The 19,096-nt window shown below is 39.6% G+C and overlaps 1 protein-coding gene across 1 annotated transcript in view; it reads right to left on the reverse strand.

Moving 5' to 3' along the window:
* LOC127447126 (rho GTPase-activating protein 15-like) overlaps positions 1-19,096 on the reverse strand; it is a 70,166-nt gene that overhangs the window by 11,872 nt on the left and 39,198 nt on the right. The window contains exon 13 of the mRNA XM_051708735.1: positions 4,098-4,203. Within this exon, the coding sequence (XP_051564695.1) occupies positions 4,098-4,203 (106 nt within the window). The remainder of the gene's footprint in view (positions 1-4,097; positions 4,204-19,096) is intronic.

Raw genomic sequence — 19,096 nt, forward strand, 5'->3', positions numbered from 1 at the left:
CAGTGATTTCGACCATGGCATGATTGTTGGTGCCAGACAGGCTGGTTTGAGTATTTCTGTAACTGCTGATCTCCTGGGATTTTCACACACAACAGTCTCTAGAGTTTACTCAGAATGGTGTAAAAAACAAAAAAAAAACATCCAGTGAGCAGCAGTTCTGTGGACGGAAACGCCTTGTTGATGAGAGAGGTCAACGGAGAATGGATAGACTGGTTCGAGCTGGCAGATAGGCTACGGTAACTCAGATAACCACTCTGTACAATTGTAGTGAGCAGACTGGTATCTCAGAATGCACAACGCTTTGAATCTTGAGGTGGATGGGCTTCAACCATAGTATTCCTAATAAAGTTCTCAGTGAGTGTGTATATATATATATATATATATATATATATATATATATATATATATATATATATATATACATACATACAGTTTACAAATTTAAGTTTAGCATTGTAAGCAAAAATGTATTTCTATGCAAAAAATGCAATTAAAAATAAGCTGTCTCAAAAGCTAATAGAGGAGATCATGGCTAAAAGTACATTTCCAAGGCATTTCAATATCCAGAAGACAAAGTTGGCAGCACCATTTATACATTTTTTAAATATGGTACAACAGCAACCTTCTTGGGGTGTGGAAGAAAGCAAAACTTCACCAAGGGAAATGTTGATTTGAATAATCAAGAAGCAATAGGAAAGAAGTTGGAAAGACCTGTGGAGTCCTGGAAGAAGGTTTTATAGACGTATGACACTAAACTGAAAATGAGTTTGAGACCCATGGGTCAGCAGTACGTCTGGAGTAAGATAACAAGGTGATGACAAGAACGACACCATCCCCACAGTCAAGCATGGAGGTGGGTCAGTCCTGTTATGAGGGTGTTTTTCAGCTGCAGGAAATGACTATCCTGACTATGTGACTGACACCATGGATTCTTTCATGTATCAGGCCATTTTGGCAGGAAACATGTGATGCCTTCAGTGTGTAAATTGAAGCTCAGTGATCACTGGATTTTCCAGCAAGACAATAAAACCAAGGATACATTCATGTTGTCCAAAATCTGGTTCAGGGATAGGTCGTGGAATGTCCTTAAATGGCCCTTTCAGTCCATCATTACAATCCCATTGCAAACCTTTGTTGGGATTTCAAGGAAGTAGTGGCAGCACAGGAACCAAAGAATGTCAATGAGCTGGAAGATTTTGCTCATGAGAAATGTGTAAAAATTCTAATAGAGAGGTGTCCGAAGCCTGAGAACACTTACATGAAACATTTATTTGCTGTTATTAAGGATAAAGGATGCTCCACAAATGATTGACTTTGGGGGTTGAATATTTTTGACATGACATTTGTGGAGAGAATTAGTTATTTTTTATTTAAAAATTTGGGTAAACTGAACTCTTTGTTCTCAAAATCACTCAAATGTGTATTAAAAACTTACTTTGTTTACTGAGGTTTTAGTTGATGTGTTTTAATTCAAATCACTAGAATGTATTGCTGGTCAGGGGGGTTGAATAATTTTGATTGCAACTATATATATATATAATCTCACACTTGTATCTCTGCTCTAACCTGTACTTCTCTGAGCAATTAGGTCGTTTGTATTGCAGCACTTCTCAGGTTAAAGCCTCCTTAGAAATGATATAAAATAATGAATAAATGTATATGTAAAATTGCTAACAGAACAGAATGCAACAGTTCAATTAAAAGTTTCATTTTTTAAATATTTTAAGTTCCCATAGCAATGGATCCCACCTGGATGCTCTCTGCGCACCACTGGTGTCACACTCAAACTTACATTAAATGTACCACTACTACTGTTTGAGAACCACTGACTTATACAAAAGGACAGGAGGCTTCAAGTTTTAACATGTTTACCCCAAACAGATGATAAACTTGTCAATCTTAATCATGAAATACAGACCAAGTTTTCTTCAGCACTTTCAGAATACTGTGTTCCTGCCTAGAAAACGACTGTCATTCAGTGTGTGTGTCTCTCACACACATTAGTGTTTTCTGATTTGGAAACCTGGCATGGGCAACCCAACAGACTTTAGCACTAGTGCCAAAGGGCATGTTCCATTGGGGGAAGGGAGGAGGGGGTGCTCATCAATCTGAGATGAGTCCTGTGGCCCTCCTGTGCAGGGTGGTAAATGTGCAGAAGGGTAAAGTGGGATAGAACACCCCTCCTGGGAGATGGAGACTAGCCATATGGCCTGCTGGCTGTGCCAGTAACGCTATCATGGACAAGGACTTGAGCACCGACACACAGAAACACACACACAGATTATGGTTTATATTGGGTCCTCTGTTCATGTTGCATCCTGTTTACCAAGGCCTTTCGTAAAAGGGTTTCAAAATTGGCTTTATTTGTTAGTCTTATTGAAAAGGAACTTCAAAAGAGGATAATTTCATTGTCTTTTGTAGAGGAGTGGAAAAGAAATGTGAGTGGTGTACAGGAGACCATTGGTAATGGTGGACCTGAGTAACAGGGTCCCTCGCTGGATGGAGCCCCCACAGAAAGGCTTTTTTTTATAAGCCATGATATTATAGTCATAACATTATATAGTATTAACATGCTATTGGAAGGAATAAAATGTTGCAAGAATCAATTTCCCACTAGTAAATATGCGGAGTTCACCTTATCTGTCCGATGTCTCCTCCTATGTTAACTGTTCCCCCATAACAAAAAAGTAGTCTGGTCTTCTAGTCCGGTTTTGTAATGTAAAGTTCAGCCAAGAGTTCAGAGTAGACTCAAATTGTTAATGGTAACTTAGTGGTTAGAAAATGAAGCCCAAAGCTTTTAGAAGAAAGGTCAGTCTTATTTTCCAAAGCCTAGCTAGATAGGTAAATATCATCAGATATATTTAGACAGCCATGTAAGCATCAGTCCTGTTCAATTCCACAATGTAGACAGACAAAAATAAAAAAATAAAACACATGCCTGTGATGAGAGCATGCAAGATGATGCAAATGAAGACAGTGTAGTGATAGCTTTCAAACTCAAGGTCTTTTTGATTGCACTTGCATCATTAGTGAAGCGAGCACAAGGTTTCAGACCCCAGCAGAAATTTGCGAAAAGTTTGCACCCATTCTGAAGCTGGCAGATATAATAAAGCTCTGATCATTACAGGTCAGGCACAGACATGAAAATACACCAAAGATCTATGTCTGAATTTGAAAACGTTTTTTTTATTATTTTATTTTTTTTATACATAATTTTCACCTACACTTTCCCCACTTGAGCTCCTTAATGCTATATATAGCATTCAACTTGTGAGTAATTTTGGAGAGGTGTGCATTGCATTGATGACCGTTTGTACTTTAAAGATAACTGGTTAAAGGTGATGTTATTTTATATACTTTCATTTATCTCACTTTAATATGAAGAGATAACTGTAAGTTGAGCATCCCAACCAGCCCGACATAGCAAAAGTAGCTCAACCAATGGTGTGTCTTTGGGGCTGGACTATCTGTTAGGTTTGATCAATGGCAGAAAGGGGAGTGTTCTGGAAACCTGTTTGAAAATAAGCATTATTTTTTGAATTTCTTTCTGTGATACTGGTAGCACAGAAATGACACACTCAACCTGTATGGCTTGTGAAAAACTACCACAGATCAATAATGTCTCAGAATAGACTGAGTAGCCTGGCACTTGTCTCAACTAAAAGCCAATTAGCTAATAAGGTGGACTTCAAATATACTATTGGTGAGTTTGCCAACAAGAAAACTTAATGGCTTTTAAATGTAGGATAAATGTAGTAACTTTTCTCATTTTTTTATTTTGTTTGTAAGCTAGGTGTTTTGACTTCAAACAATACTCAATTATTGCTTGATTCAAAGAATATTTGCTAGTTATGTGTGCCTGTTATTATTTTTGTTAATTTGGATATGTTAATATTTTGAGCTTTAAACCCTCCATTGGTTTGATGCAATTAAAAAGGTTCTAACAAAAAAGAAAAAAAAAAAATTATCATTTTGCCCCACCCAAATAGTTTAGATGGGACCCAAAGTACAGTAGTCATATGCTCAGCACCTAAAATGTGGTGCTACGTCCCTGATGTTGTGTATGGATGAAGCAAACACAGCAATCTTTAACGTACCTTCTCAGGTGGTGAAAGAGCAGTTTCATGGTGTTGTGGTTGGGTTTGGGGAGTTGATGGATCAGTTTCTTCATTGCTTGAACCTTCTGTGTGGGCTCCTTAATTTCTGTTGGCAGGGAAGAGATGATGAAATGTTTTGATTTCAGTATTGCTCCTTCATTTGAACCTCGAGGTTCACAGGAAAGTTAATGTCTTTTCCATCACTTTTTCATTAACATAGCTCATCTAACATCAGAATTTTTGCCTAATACTGCATCATTACCCCTTTCTCTATACTCTATTAATTATATAGACATGCTCAAGAAGGCCACATTTAAAATGAGCTCCATTCCAAAATGCTGATTTACCACAAAGACAGTATGTAATCTTACTTAATTTATTTGATTATTTCTTGGAACCTTTGATACCCTGAATCTTAATTAAAGTAGTTTAGTGCGGCTATTACTATTACGTAGTTATGAAGCTAAGCAAACATATTTTGTACAATTGTAAGGTTATCTGACACGATTACACTCAACAAAACCATGTAATGTGTCTGTGCTCGAGATGGATGGAAATAAAGATGCACTAAAAGTTCATTTTATTTAAAATGAACCCCATATGTCTGTAAAAACAAAGCATATTCACCCATATAATGCTGAACTTTTGCAGTCAAGTTTTCAAGTTTCAAAAACACGAAAGCACATGTGAGTGGTGCTAATGGTCCGTTATACTCCACATCCATTAAAAGCTATTTTGCTGTAACACTAGCTGTAAGCAGTGACCTCTTGACCCTGCTACTCTTTGCATGTCAGATGGCTGATGACCTCATGGCAAGCTCCTGAGAGGCACCAACCTGTGCGCTGACTGTTCTCAGTACCTGACCTATGACACTTTGAAGTTCTCTGGAGCTATTATGATGGATATAGTAATGTAGCTAATTATGCTATTTTATATACTGAGGGTTTATATGATTTCCAAGAGGCTTGTATGGTAAAATAAGTCAAATGATCATTTGGCATTGCTAAAACTTTGATTTGGAAGAGTAGATGGTGTTTTAATAATATGAATTTAATCAATGATTTTGATCAATATCATTATGGAACCTTAGCAGATGTTGAAATGGAGCCACTTTCATGGGACCACCTGTGTGCACCCAAAGCTCTCTCAGGTCAAATTTCACTGTAACGGATTGTTTAAAGCAGTATTAACAGACCTCCAAGATTGTAAGTCACGAGTTTCTTACATAAAAACACCACTGAGTACTTGCTTTACATATACATGAAGTAGAGCAAACTTTTGTATTCAGTGATACAATGCAATTAATTATTCTTTTTGTAATACTTTAAGTTAAATATTCATATGACATGCTTGCAGTTTAAATGCGTATTCTCTGCACTGAAAAAAAAAAGATTTTGTAGTGAAATAAATATAGCACAAAAGATTAAGTACTTTCAACATTGAATAAGTTCGTTTAAGTGTGAACTAGAAAATATTAAGTAAATTCTACATTTGTACTCAATTGAAACATGTTCAAATTAATGATCTAGCTAAGGGTTTGGCAACCTTTTTGAAATTTTTTTATTTTCCTGGTCAATGGCTCTGCCTTTTCGGTGAATCACACCTGCAAAATCCTAAAACTTTATTTTCAGGTTTAATTTATATTTTGAATATACTTATATTTTTTTGAATATTTTTGAACCCCACGACGTGGGTTTATGTCTTTTAATAATTTAACGTAACATTGAGTGTGACTTTGGTTTACGGAAGGTGTACATGTATGCTGGGTTGGAAATCTCAAGGATTAATAGCTGTGTTTTCCTTATTACATGACGTGTTGTTCTGAAAGCAAAAAACAAAACAAATGAAACACGGAATGTAGGCTGTCATCTGCGCAGCCTGACCAAAGCAAAGCGGGCGTGTTTGCTTGAGTGATTAACCGAACATGAAACGCTGCCGGCTCGTGATGCTCGAATGGCTTGCACGCGCTGCACAAGTCTGTTGGGTATTTTGCAGTCTCATCACATTTTAACTTTGTTTAGCCTCCCATTCAGCTGATAAAACACGCTTTTTACAAGGATTACATCAAGATGATTTTTGCTTTTATTTATTTTTAAATAAATGAGAGTCGAGTCAAAAATATTTTTTGGTAAATCAACAATATGCCACAAATGCTGTAGATTGAGCATAACTTGTATTAAACCCGGAACATTCCTTTAACTGTGGGTTCTTTGTGTTTGCCAAGCAAAAGCAACTTGCCGCATTAATATAGAATGTGCAGTCACGGGTGTGCATTTATATTTTTTTAACAACAGCTTTGAACATGGCTCAGAATTTAGAGTCGGAACTACACATTTTATAATATGCTGTTGCCATTCACATACATTGTTTTTTTGCGCTGTCCAAAAAAAACTCCCAAATTAAACAATTCATTTTGTTATATGTGACCCGCAGAATAACTTTTCTGTTTGTGTATTTCCCGCTGGACGTGCTCGGCGCATACTTGTTAGTAAAGGTACGCACTAGGCTCAAATCTTTGAGTGCATGTGTGTTCTATTGATGTAATTAGCGCACACTAATGATTTGATCAGCAGTGGCTTATAAAGTGGAAGCATGGTTTCAGTGTGGTTGCTTCTGTCTCCCTGTGAGCTGTTTGTTCCCTAAGAGCCGTGCAGTATCTGAGCTGTTAAATGCTTCTCGTACATGTCATATTCACAAGAAGCTGGACTAACCTGGCAGCTTTAGGCACTCTTTCCCTATGCTGTGTTGAGTTCCACCTCTTGGCCTGATTTCATTTATTAGTGTCCCGCAAATATTTATTTTAATATATGATTAGGTCGAGGTGCATCAATGTGGCGAGTCAGACAACGTGTGGCACAAGCTTCTCTTTAACAGTGCGGTGCGGCCTCGTGTGTGTGTGTATAATGCTAGCTGGCATTTTTCTGCTGTCGTTTTCTACTGTTTTCCTATTGCTGTGTTTTACCTGCTGCTCTTTGGTACAGCCGGCTCATAAAACTGTTGGTTATGTTTGAACAAAAATGCTCTATGAACTTATTTTATGTGATTAAATGAGTTTGCTCCATACTATACATTACAGTTTGCACAGCTATTGTTTAAACATCATTGCAGTGGTTTTGTTTTTGGTTCTTTTTGTTTTTTATATTTTTGTTTGTTTTCTTTGGTTATCAATTGGTCTGTTTGTATTTTGTTTTGATACCATATTGGTTTAAATTGTCATCTCCATACTTACTGGTTTTCTTTATTCAGTACGTTATTTGTAACAGAAGGGAATATGACTTGCCTCTGTGTGTGGTTTTGATCATTTTGCTATTTAAGGTTGTTTTACAGATGGTGTGAAGTGTCTGCACTGAATCTAGGGGCGGGGTTTGCAATACAGGTTGGCCCCCGTTCCTTACTGCCTTGATGTTTTATGCATTGTTTTGTTTTATTTATTTTTTGCAATCTCTCTATCAAGACTGTTTCCTTTTGATACCTTGTTATGGTAACTAATTGGTAAACTGTGTTATCTATTTATGGTGTAATCGCTCAATCCAGTCTCTTACCATCTGATATACTGTGTGGGTATTTAACTGGTAAGCTGTGGTTATTTTTATGATGTTTCTTCAAGTCTTTTTACTCTGTTTAATAAATGTTGCTATTTTATTTTTGGAAGTCACGCCTCAGTCTCTTATTCAAATAACGTACCAAGGGGCCCTATTTTTTTCTATTCTGGGCTTACTTTAAAGGTTTACTCCTTGGTTGTAATTCTAAGGTGGTGTAGTCTGGTTCTTTACTTGCATACCCAAGATCTGGTTACAGTCTTGGCGTATAGTTGGCAGGATGTTTATTTTGATGTAATGAGCAGAGGCGTGACTCCATTAAATTGTATTTATTAGTCAATTTTTACCTTAAAAGAAACGCCAGCTAGCATATAACATAGAGCGACATTTAAACTGGTTTTGTTTCTTTGCCCTTCTTTGGGCTATTTACTCTCTCTCAATGGAAGAAGAGATGCAGCAGTTGCGAGACCTGGTAACGAACGCCTGCATCAGGACTGTGCTGAGGTTCAGGCAAGTTCTAGTGCTGCTCTCCCTGAGGTTGTAAATGAACAGGAGGCAGTACTGAATGTGCATCAGAGATCTTCCTCTGTTAATCCAGTAATGATGGAGAGGTTGATTTATGTTCCAAGAGAGAGAAAATGCCCTGTTTTTAGAGGCCGCACAAGTATTTCCTTAGCAGAATGGCTGGAAGAGGTTAATGAAAGTATGCGTGTCCGCCATTTATCTGCAATTGACAAAGCACACTTAATTTATGACCATTTAGAAGGAGAGGCTAGGGATGAGATAAAATACAGGCCTAGGGAAGATCGGGAAGACCCAGATAGAGTTATTTATATTCTGAATGAGTTGTATGGATGTTTCTATTGTTACATTGTTTTGCAGGAACATTTCTTTTCTAGCAAGAGGGAGAAACATTGCAGGAATTTTCACATGCTCTGTGTTTGATGGAGAAAGTAGTTAAAAGTGCACCAAATGGTATGCCTAATTCTGAGGTACTTTTGCGTGATCAGTTTGTTGAGAATGTGCAGGATCCCTCTCTTCGTAGGGAATTAAAATAGCTGCTACACTGTAATTCTAGTGCTACGTTACTAGATGTGAGGGGTGAAGTGATTAGGTGGGAACGGGAGGGTATGTTAGGGGGTAGTCGAGGCCGAAGTTATTCCACTTCCTCTACTCATGGCATGCAATGTGGGGTTTATGGGTCTACCTCTAGTGCTGATGGCGCCGATTTAGCAGGGTTAAAAGAATTGCTCAAGAAGCAGCAAGAGCAGCTTGACCACATAACCCATAATGTTGCATTGCTTCAGAATCTGGCCATTTTGCCTGAGAATGTAGCAATCAGAACCCTTCCTCCAGGCTACCTCCCCCTCATTTACACTCCCCTGAGTCTTTTGTGTCAAGGCCTCAATCCCCTGTCACCTTTCAGGAAAACTAGAGCCTTCTGTTCTTCAGAACCAGAGTTCAGAAGGGTTTTTGTTTGCTCTAAAGCTGCTCCTTTAGGTGTTGAAAATATGATTCCCCTGCTATCTCCCTGTCCCCATGTTACTGTTAGCATGGGGGTGTATTAATTTATTGCCTTTTAGACACTGGTTCAATGGTGTCTACTGTAACTGAAAGTTTTTTCCTGCAGAATTTTGTGCCCTGGGGTCGAGAGAAACTTCGTTCTTGCCACTGGCTGCAGCTTAAGGCTGCCAGTGGACTAGATATTCTGTATATAGGCTATCTAGAGCTGGATGTAGACGTTTTTGGTAAAGTTATACCTAAACGTGGGGTTCTTATTGTTAAAGATTCTCTTGGTACTACTACAGTTTCAGGTGTGTTGGGAATGAATGCCATTCGAGAGTGTTACAGTAAATTGTTTGGGCAGCATGGCCCAGCTCTCTTTGAAGTAGCCTTAGTGCAGCAAGCCTCTAACTCCTGGCAACAAGCTCAGCAGAAGTGCCATCAGGCTCAAGTTCACCCACCCTTGAATCCATGTAGAGTAAGGGTTCGTGGAGGTAGGCGTGTTTGTGTTCCAGGGGGTATGATGAAATTTGTCCACGCTACTTGTTCCAAGCAACATTCTGGGTTGACTGTAGTTTTCGAGCCATCCAATAGTGGCCTGACAGCAGGTCTTCTTATTTCTCCAACTGTTGTGAGAGTAGTAGGAGGGCAGGTTTACGTCCCTGTAGTCAATGTAGGTCTAGCTGATGCTGAGCTCCAGCCACGAATTGTCCTAAGTATGATAAGCTCCATAACTGTTGTGAGTTTATCCCCAGACATTGAGGAACTCCCAGTAAATATACAGGCCACTGTTTCTTCTCAGTTGGTTACTAGCTCTATGCAGGACAGGGTAAATTCAGTTGACTTGTCAATACTTACCCCAGATGAACAGTGTCAAGTGAGGGCCCTCTTAAGGAAGTATTCTTCTGTGTTTTCAGCACATGATGGTGACCTGGGCTGTACTAGTCTTATCTCACATGATATTCCCTTACTCAATGAGGTTCCAGTTAGGCAGCGCTATCAGCGTATTCATCCATCAGAATATGAGGCAGTTAAGAATCATATTAGTCAGTTGCTGGAAACTCAGGTTATAAGAGAAAGTAGCAGTCCCTATGGCTCTCCCATTGTCCTGGTGAAGAAAAAGGATGGTAGCCTGCATATGTGTGTTGACTACAGGCAACTGAATAGTAAGACAAGGAAAGATGCGTTCCCTTTACCAAGAATTGAGGAGTCATTGGATGCTCTCTAGGGTGCTAGGTGGTTTACCACCATGGACCTAGCTAGTGGTTACAACCAATTGCCAGTAACAGAGATAGACAAGATGAAGACTGCCTTCTGCATGCCCTTTGGGTTATTTGAGTGGAACAGGATGCCCTTCGGGCTGTGTAACACCCCTAGCACCTTTCAGAGGTTGATGGAACGCATGTTTGGTTCCCAACATTGTCAATCCTTGTTGCTTTACCTGGATGATGTTATAGTGTTTTCCTCTACAGTGGCTGAGCATTTGGAAAGACTGGAGGTTGTCTTGAAGCGCTTGCAGCAGGAAGGCTTGAAAGCAAAATTGGAGAAATGTTCATTCTTCCAGCCCGAGGTAAGCTATTTGGGGCAAGTCATTTCCAACCAAGGGGTAGCTACTGATCCCAAAAAGATTGATGCAGTTGCTGACTGGCAACCTTCACAGCACGTTTCAGAACTCAGGTCTTTTTGGGGATTCACTAGTTATTACAGGCGGTTTGTGGAAGGATTTTCTAAGTTGGCTGCCCCCCTACACCGCTTGGTGGCAGATTTGACCAATACAAAGAAGAAAAGAACTGTAAGATCATGTAAGGAAGCTTGGGCTGCAGAGTGCCTGCAGAGCTTTGATGCCTTGAAGAATCGACTGGTGAGTGCCCCAGTTTTGGCATACGCTAACTTTTCATTGCCTTTCATCCTAGAAGTTGATGCCAGCCATAGTGGACTGGGGGCAGTGCTTTCACAGGAGCAAGAGTGCAAGGTGAGGCCTATAGCCTATGCCAGCCGAGGTTTGAGATCCTCTGAGAGGAATATGTCAAAGTACAGTTCCATGAAATTGGAGTTTTTGGCCCTGAAATGGGCCATGACAGAAATTTCTTGAGTACCTAATTGGACAAAAATGTGTTGTGTACACTGACAATAACCCTCTCAGCTATCTTATCACTGCCAAACTTGGAGCTCTAGAACAGCGTTGGGCTGCCCAACTTGCTACCTTTGACTTCAGCATCATGTATCATTCCGGACTTAGTAACCGTAATGCTGATGCCCTGTCATGACAGTATTCTGTTGCACGCTCCTGTGCCAGAGCTCCTTCAACAAGTTGCCCCTGTAGGACACCGGTGTGAAGGTATTCAAGCCTCTATTACTGCCCTCCCTAGTCCTACCTCAGAAGATTTGCATGTTACAGGAAGCCGATTCCGTGCTTGGAGAATGTTTGGCATTGTGGAGAAAAGGGAAATATCCCTCTCATGTGGAGCGATTGCAGGTGTCCTCTAATGTGACCAAACATTTAAAGCAGTGGAATCGGTTGAGAGAAAAGGATGGGGTATTATACCGCCAGCGTCACCATCCTCAAGGTGGTGGAGAGTCCTTCCTGCTCCTGCTACCTGCATCTTTAAAGTCCACTGTGTTGCAACAGCTTCATGATGAACATGACCATCAAGGGGTGGAACGGACAACAAACTTGGTGAGACAGAGATGTATTTGGCCAAGTATGTTTGCTGATGTGAAGCAATGGTGTCAACAATGTGAACGCTGTATCATGGCCAAAGATGTTTTTCCTCGAGCTCAGACATATATGGGACATTTGTTAGCTTCAAAACCTAACCAAATTTTGGCAATTGACTACACTTTGCTGGAACCATCTCAAAATGGAATGGAGAATGTTCTTGTTTTGACAGATGTTTTCTCTAATTATACAGTGAGCTGCTACAGTGGCCAATGTTCTGGTTAACGAGTGGTTCTATAAGTTCAGAGTTCCAGGTTGAATCCATTCAGACCAGGGGAGAAACTTTGAGAGCACCTTAATTCAGCAACTCTGCGAGTTGTATGGCAATGCACATAGTCAGACTACTCCAGCACATACAGGTGGGAATGGCCAATGTGAGCGATTTAATCGCACATTGCACAATCTGCTGCGCACTTTGCCTCCTCATAAAAAGAGGGATTGGTCCACTTATCTTTCTCAAGTTGTATTCTCCTACAGTACCACTCTACATCAATCCACAGGGGAGTCTCCACATTTTTTGATGTTTGGGCAAGACCCACAACTGCTAGTTGACTTCCTCCTGGGTAGAATTGAGACTCCTGTTGAGGGCAATGTTCATGACTGGGTCTGTGAGCATCAGGCCAGGCTTCAAGTGGCCTATGAGGGAGCTAAAAGTTGAATGGAAGTAGCGGCTGAGTGCAGGAAGGAGCGGCATGACAAGAGGGTACAGGAGGACCCTTTACAGTAAGGTCAGCTGGTTTATCTATGGGACCTTCATGTACATGGCCAAGCCAAGATCCAAGATTGCTGGAGTTCAGTGATCTATAAGTCCTGAGAGCACCTCAGAGAGGAGGGTCTGTGTATACCATTTACCCTGTTGAAAATTTAGCAAAAGTCAGACACGTCAATCGAGCACTGTTGAGGGCCCGGCCATCTGAGCAGCCTTTGGATAAGCCCTCCAGCTCTCCTCTTTCTGAATCAGATTCCACATCACTAGAATCTGGTGAGGATGATCTGCCAGATGAAGGATTGTAGGTATCATTGCCTCCAGAGCAAGAGTCTCTACCTCAAGGGTCGCCTCCTGCTTGTGAAGCACTGCGCCTGCATCCTGATCAGCCACTGCCTTTAAATATTTACCAGTTATTGCCTCAGAGCCTGGAGAGTGTACCTATGCCGATCAGTGAATTCTATAATTCTGACTGCCCTTTTGTGCTCCCGCTAGTCATTTGACTGAGTTGCCAGAGTGCCTTGTTCCTACCATTGATGCTCCCTTACGTCGAACTACCCGGGCTACTGCAGGTTACCATCCTAATGTCCATTGATTGCCAGAGACAGTGGGAGGTAGGGTAAGGGATACGGTGAACTCTCAGAGGGTTGTAACCAATAATATGGTCTCGGTATTTTTTAGGCCTTGGCATTAGCTACATCGTCGGGCCGACAATTTTGAAACCAGGGGGATTGTGACCCGAAGAATAACTTTTCTGTTTGTGTATTTCCTGCTGGACGCGCTCGGCGCATACTTGTGTTGGGCCTCATGTATTCAGATAGAAGACAAAGGCAGGCCTAATACAGTTGTAAAAACCTAACTCAAGCCCCCACCTTCCAAGTCGTAAATCTTACTGAAAAAATCACGCCAAAATCAAACAAAGGGAGTCCAAAACAGACTACAAATCCATGAAGCCTTGCTCACTAAAGGATTGAACTCTCAACTCCTATTGGATGAGGCACACAACAGAACGTCCCGCAACCATGACATCATCAGGAGTTGAAATACCTCTGAAATGCTTCCAGAATTTACTTCCAGCGACTTTGTTCACCGAATATAGACGTAGCTCTTTGCTGCTCTCAGGTGCAACCTCGTGGCACAAGGAAGTAACGTCTGACTTGAAACTGTGGCCATACAATCTCCATCTCGCTGGACGAGTTGAGATTACTCTGTGTACAACCGAACAATCTAACGGATCCGAAGGAGACCGCTGAGCAATTCGCATCTTCATCCGTTTGCCTACAGAAGTGAAGAGATTAAAGATTTCTCTTCCATCTTCAATCAAGTCGACATTTCTGAGTTCTCCGCCAGCCCGCCGAGAATCAACAGCCGTACCGCCCACTGACAGAGCGAGGAAACGGCCTCCCGTCATCACCCGAGCCTCAAGTAACCGGGTCAGAGTTAAAGGACGGAGGAACACACATTCTACCTGTGTCCTCATGTGATTCAGGTAAGAGGTTTACGTCTGGGCAGAGATAGAATATTATAGTGTGTTATTCTTGTGTTTCAAGGTTTTTGCTTGTACAGTTTACGGACCGCCATGTCCGCTCATTATTAATACTCAGGGTATTAATTATCACGAATTTGTTTTGCTGTATTGTGGTCCAACCAAATTGGACTGTTGTGCAATTTCGCCATCGCGGGTGAGACAGCAACTGAGTTCATCCATTAAAGAGTCAAATAACGCGGGACTTTTATGAGCCGTCCACCGCGTCTCTGAGTGATAAACACAGCTGCTTTCTCTCCCATTATTGTGAAATCGGCTTTAGGGCTGTCACTTAATCATCTCTCTCTCTCTCTCTCTCTCTCTCTTACTAATCACACACACACACACACACCTTATGTGTTATAGGATTATTTTGATTTCCATATCTAATCATATCACTGTTTAGTTTGTAGTTGTAAGTCGGAAGTTTATTGACTGCATTGTATTAATTATTAATTGATATTACTGCATAAATAAACTTTGTTTATATTACAAAGAGAAGTGTTTTGGTTTGTTTTGCATACACCTGTGTCATGCTGACGGGATGTCAGTGCTCGGATTCAAACCTTCATTCATTGTTTTTTTTCCCGAAAATCGATATTCTTCGGATGTCAATTTTCCTAAGAAAACAATCTAATATTGAGACTGTTTTACTATTTGGTTATTAGTCCCTAATTGCAGGGTGGTGCCCCGTCAATGTTAATCCTTATTAATATTCTATTGATTTTTGATAATTGATAATTATCTTTGATGATAGAATTTGAATGATCAATAAGCTAGTGTTAATTTTAATTAATGTTTCATCGATGTTAACAATTAACAATTATCTTTGATAATTGTTGATTTAAAGGATTTTAAAAAGCTAACATTGATTCTCATCAATGTTCTATTGATTTTAATTATTAATTATTGCTAATAACCAAACTTGCTCCTAAACGCAGCACACTACATTTACTGGAGCCCCATATGAGGTTTTAATGAGTTAGATCCAATTAATTAATTTAATATTAATTAATAACTACAGGAATAATTATTCATTATTTCTGATAGTAACACTGATCTAAACAACCGGTAAAGCCCTACACATGTTAGTAAAGGTACGCGCTAGGCTCAATTCTTTGAGCGCATGTGTGTTCTATTGATGTGATTAGCACACACTAATGATTTGATCAGCAGTGGTGTTATAAAGTGGAAGCATGGTTTCAGTGTGGTTGCTTCTGTCTCCCTGTGAGCTGTTTGTTCCCTGAGAGACGTGTAGTATCTGAGCTGTTTAATGCTTTTCGTGCGTGTCATTTTCACAAGAAGCTGGATTAACCTGGCAGCTCTTTCCCTATCCTGTGGTGAGTTCCGCCTCTTGGCCTGATTTCATTTATCAGTGTCCCGCAAATATTTATTTTAATATATGATTAGGTCGAGGTGCATCAATGTGGTCAGTCTGACAACGTGTGGCACAAGCCTTCTCTTTAACGGTGCGGTGCGGCCTCGTGTGTGTGTGTGTATAATGCTAGCTGCCATTTTTCTGCTGTCATTTCTACTGTTTTCCTATTGCTGTGTTTTACCTGCTGCTCTTTGATACGGCCAGCTCATAAAACTGTTGGTTATGTTTGAACAAAAATGCTCTATGAACTTATTTTATGTGATTAAATGAGTTTGCGCCGTACTATACATTACAGTTTGCACAGCTATTGTTTAAACATCATTGCAGTGGTTTTGTTTTTGGTTCTTTTTGTTTTTGATATTTTTGTTTGATTATCAATTGGTCTATTTGTATTTTGTTTCGATACCATTTTGGTTTAAATTGTCATCACCATACTTACTGGTTTTCATTATTCAGTATGTTATTTGTAACAGAAGGGAATATGACTTGCCTCTGTGTGTGGTTTTGATCACTTTGCTATTTGAGGTTGTTTTACAGATGGTGTGAAGTGTCTGCACTGAATCTAGGGGCGGGGTTTGCAATACGGGTTGGCCCCCCTTCCTTACTGCCTTGGTGTTTTATACATTGTTTTGTTTTATTTATTTTTTGCTATTTATCTATCAAGTCTGTTTCCTTTTGATACCTTGTTACGGTAACTAATTGGTAAACTGTGTTATCTATTTATGGTGTAATTGCTCAATCCAGTCTCTTACCATCTGATATACTGTGTGGGTATTTAACTGGTAAGCTGTGGTTATTTTTATGAAGTTTCTTCAAGTCTTTTTACTCTGTTTAATAAACATTTTTTTTTTGTTTTTTTTTTTTTGGAAGTCACGCCTCAGTCTCTTATTCAAATAATGTACCAAGGGGCCCTATTTTGTTTGTAACTATTCTGGGCTTACTTTAAATGTTTATTCCTTGGTTGTAATTCCAAGGTGGCGTAGTCTGGTTCTTTACTTGTATACCCAAGATCTGGCTACATATAGGTACCTAAAAAGTTAAAAGCTTAAAAATGCATCATCAGATGATACCTAGTGTATCTGTTTATTGATTAAATATCATGAAAATCACACTGTGTATGTTTTACATTCTGAATAGAGTAAATTACTTCAGCCTTCCTCTGACTTTAAGGAAGCAGTGTTCTCTCCCCAAGCCATCACTGTCTGTTCATAGCATGGCTGGCTAACAGCTCCACCATGCTATTCATGGGATGTGCCATGGAAGGGAGCTGGCAGTAGACTGGGGGCATAACTACTGTACTGCCGAGGATGCCCCCTGGGCACTAATGGAGCAGATGTCTCCGTGTATACACCGCGCTGGCACAGGCTCTGTGAGCAGATGCCCCTGTCAGATGCCAGGTCTGTCAATTGAGCACAGACAGAGACCATGTTCTAGGACACAGAGTGAATCTCTGACCCACTCCTCTAGGTAACACTAGCAGAGGGACTGGGTTTTGTGCTCTTTAATAAAGTTACTGTAGATCCAACATTGGGTCTTGAAATGGTGCAAATAATTGCCTAAACAAATTACGTTTTAACAGATTTTTTTTTTTAGTGGCAAAGTTATAGTATTCAGTGAAACAATGTGAATTCACAACTACAATTATTTACTACAGTTCATTTATTTGAGAAATATCTTTTTTATGGCTTTCTCTTCAAGCATCATCTCAGCAGAGGCATTTAGCTTTTTGTTGGCTTGGACACTGCATGGCAGTCGGCCTGTAAAATATTTAATCTAGTCATTATTGCTGGCATTATTGCTATCATTAATTACTTTGCCTTTGGTGGCTAGCATATTGGAGATGCTCCCTTGTCCTGTATTTTGGACAGATGGCAGGGGCAGTGTCATTAATATAAAGCAGGTTTAAAAATGCCTATACCCTAAATCAGGATGAATACACTATGGTAAGCATTACTGGTAAATTACTGAGATTATAAGGGACTGCTGTTAACAACAAATTTTTAATATGTTTATTCACATAATTTAGCATAATTAAATTACATAACTAAAAGCACTGTCTGCTATTTTTTACCACAGAACAAATCCTGGTTAATAGATTAATTAATGATGAGACATGCTGCCATTTGGAGACAAATCCAGTTCACTATTTTATGAAATGATTTATTATTTTAAAAGTGTCATTACTTGTAAATGGGGATTCATGGTGAATATGCTTTGTGTGAGTGTGTTTTTTCTTCTTTATTATATCTAGGATGTATTTTCCCCCCATCTTTTATATTTTTTTCTGCTCCCACTTTCTTGCTTTTTTTTAATTGTGCAGCACAATGACTCAACTGCTGTTGTTTTTATTTACCTTTGGCTGCACAAATGCGCCAAATTCGTCAGAGCAATTGCTACATTGAACTCTCTGTAAAGCAAACCGAGAGCATCATCATTGTTTTGTTAAATGAGCTGATGCACAGCAAAGAATAGATGTACTTTTGCTTACAAAAATCAGTGAATATAATCCAATTACAAACAATGAAACCTTCTTTACCACAGTACAGCTTTGCTTCTCAGGATAAGCCCATCTGCAAGCTTTGTCTGCGGGCTTCTTTAAGCCCTGTCAAGGCAAATATTAGCACACTGCAAATAGTCCTGCAGGTTATGATTAAGATTTTAAATGTATCCCAATTGAATACTTTGCTTTATGAATAACAAAGTCTTAGAGGATCAGCACTGTAATTTATTAAACATGAAAAACTTCTTGATGAAATATAGAGACTGGGAAGAGATTTGAAAATATTTCTGCATACTAGCTTTGCATGGCAATGAGGCCACATGGCAAATTTGGAAAAAAGCTCCTTAGAATGTAAAGACTTGTGATTCACAGGCTGAAGTATGAACTGTCAGCTGAAAGAGCCTAACATCAGAATGGGCAAACAATTATGTTGTGACAGATGTACTGTCTGCTTGTCATTATTTCAACACATTACAGACTACACTTGAGGCATCACTATAGGGGAAAAAACAACAACATAAAAGCCATTTTTGCAAATGTTACAAACTTGGAGGTCTATCTTTTAGAACATGCAATGGCCATCTTCAAAAGCAATATAGATTTACAGTGCATATGAATTAACCTTCCAGATAATTACACAAACGCTGGATTGTGTGTGGGCCCAGAGAACAAAGCCTTCATTTGTCAACAAGAATGTCTTCGCTTTGTATAACAAGACGAGCCTGTCTATTGGACAGGTGGCAGGCAATATGAATAATAGATTTAGGCTATCGTGAGCCAAGAACTGGTGCCTGCCACATCCAAAACAGGCAGAGTAAAACAATTTAAAATTAGGCCAACTGTTCACCTGAGGACTCTGTGAAGTCCAAATGTTGATTTGAGACAGTGAGCACATACATTGTAAATAAATATACAGACTGCATTTGAGAAGATGAAATGTGCTAAGAGCATCTTGCCAATCATGAGTGAAATGGCCATTTATTGTTGGGTGAAGTCTTCAACCCAAAGATTACATTTGAATAATTTGTCAGAACTTCCAACAATCTTAAATGACTAAAGAGTTCCTTGAAGAGTTCCAGAAGCAGTGTGCTTTTGGGCAGCTGTCCTAATTAAATGTATCCCTGTCCAA

Source organism: Myxocyprinus asiaticus, chromosome 10, assembly GCF_019703515.2.
Source record: "Myxocyprinus asiaticus isolate MX2 ecotype Aquarium Trade chromosome 10, UBuf_Myxa_2, whole genome shotgun sequence".
In the NCBI taxonomy this organism is placed as follows: domain Eukaryota; kingdom Metazoa; phylum Chordata; class Actinopteri; order Cypriniformes; family Catostomidae; genus Myxocyprinus; species Myxocyprinus asiaticus.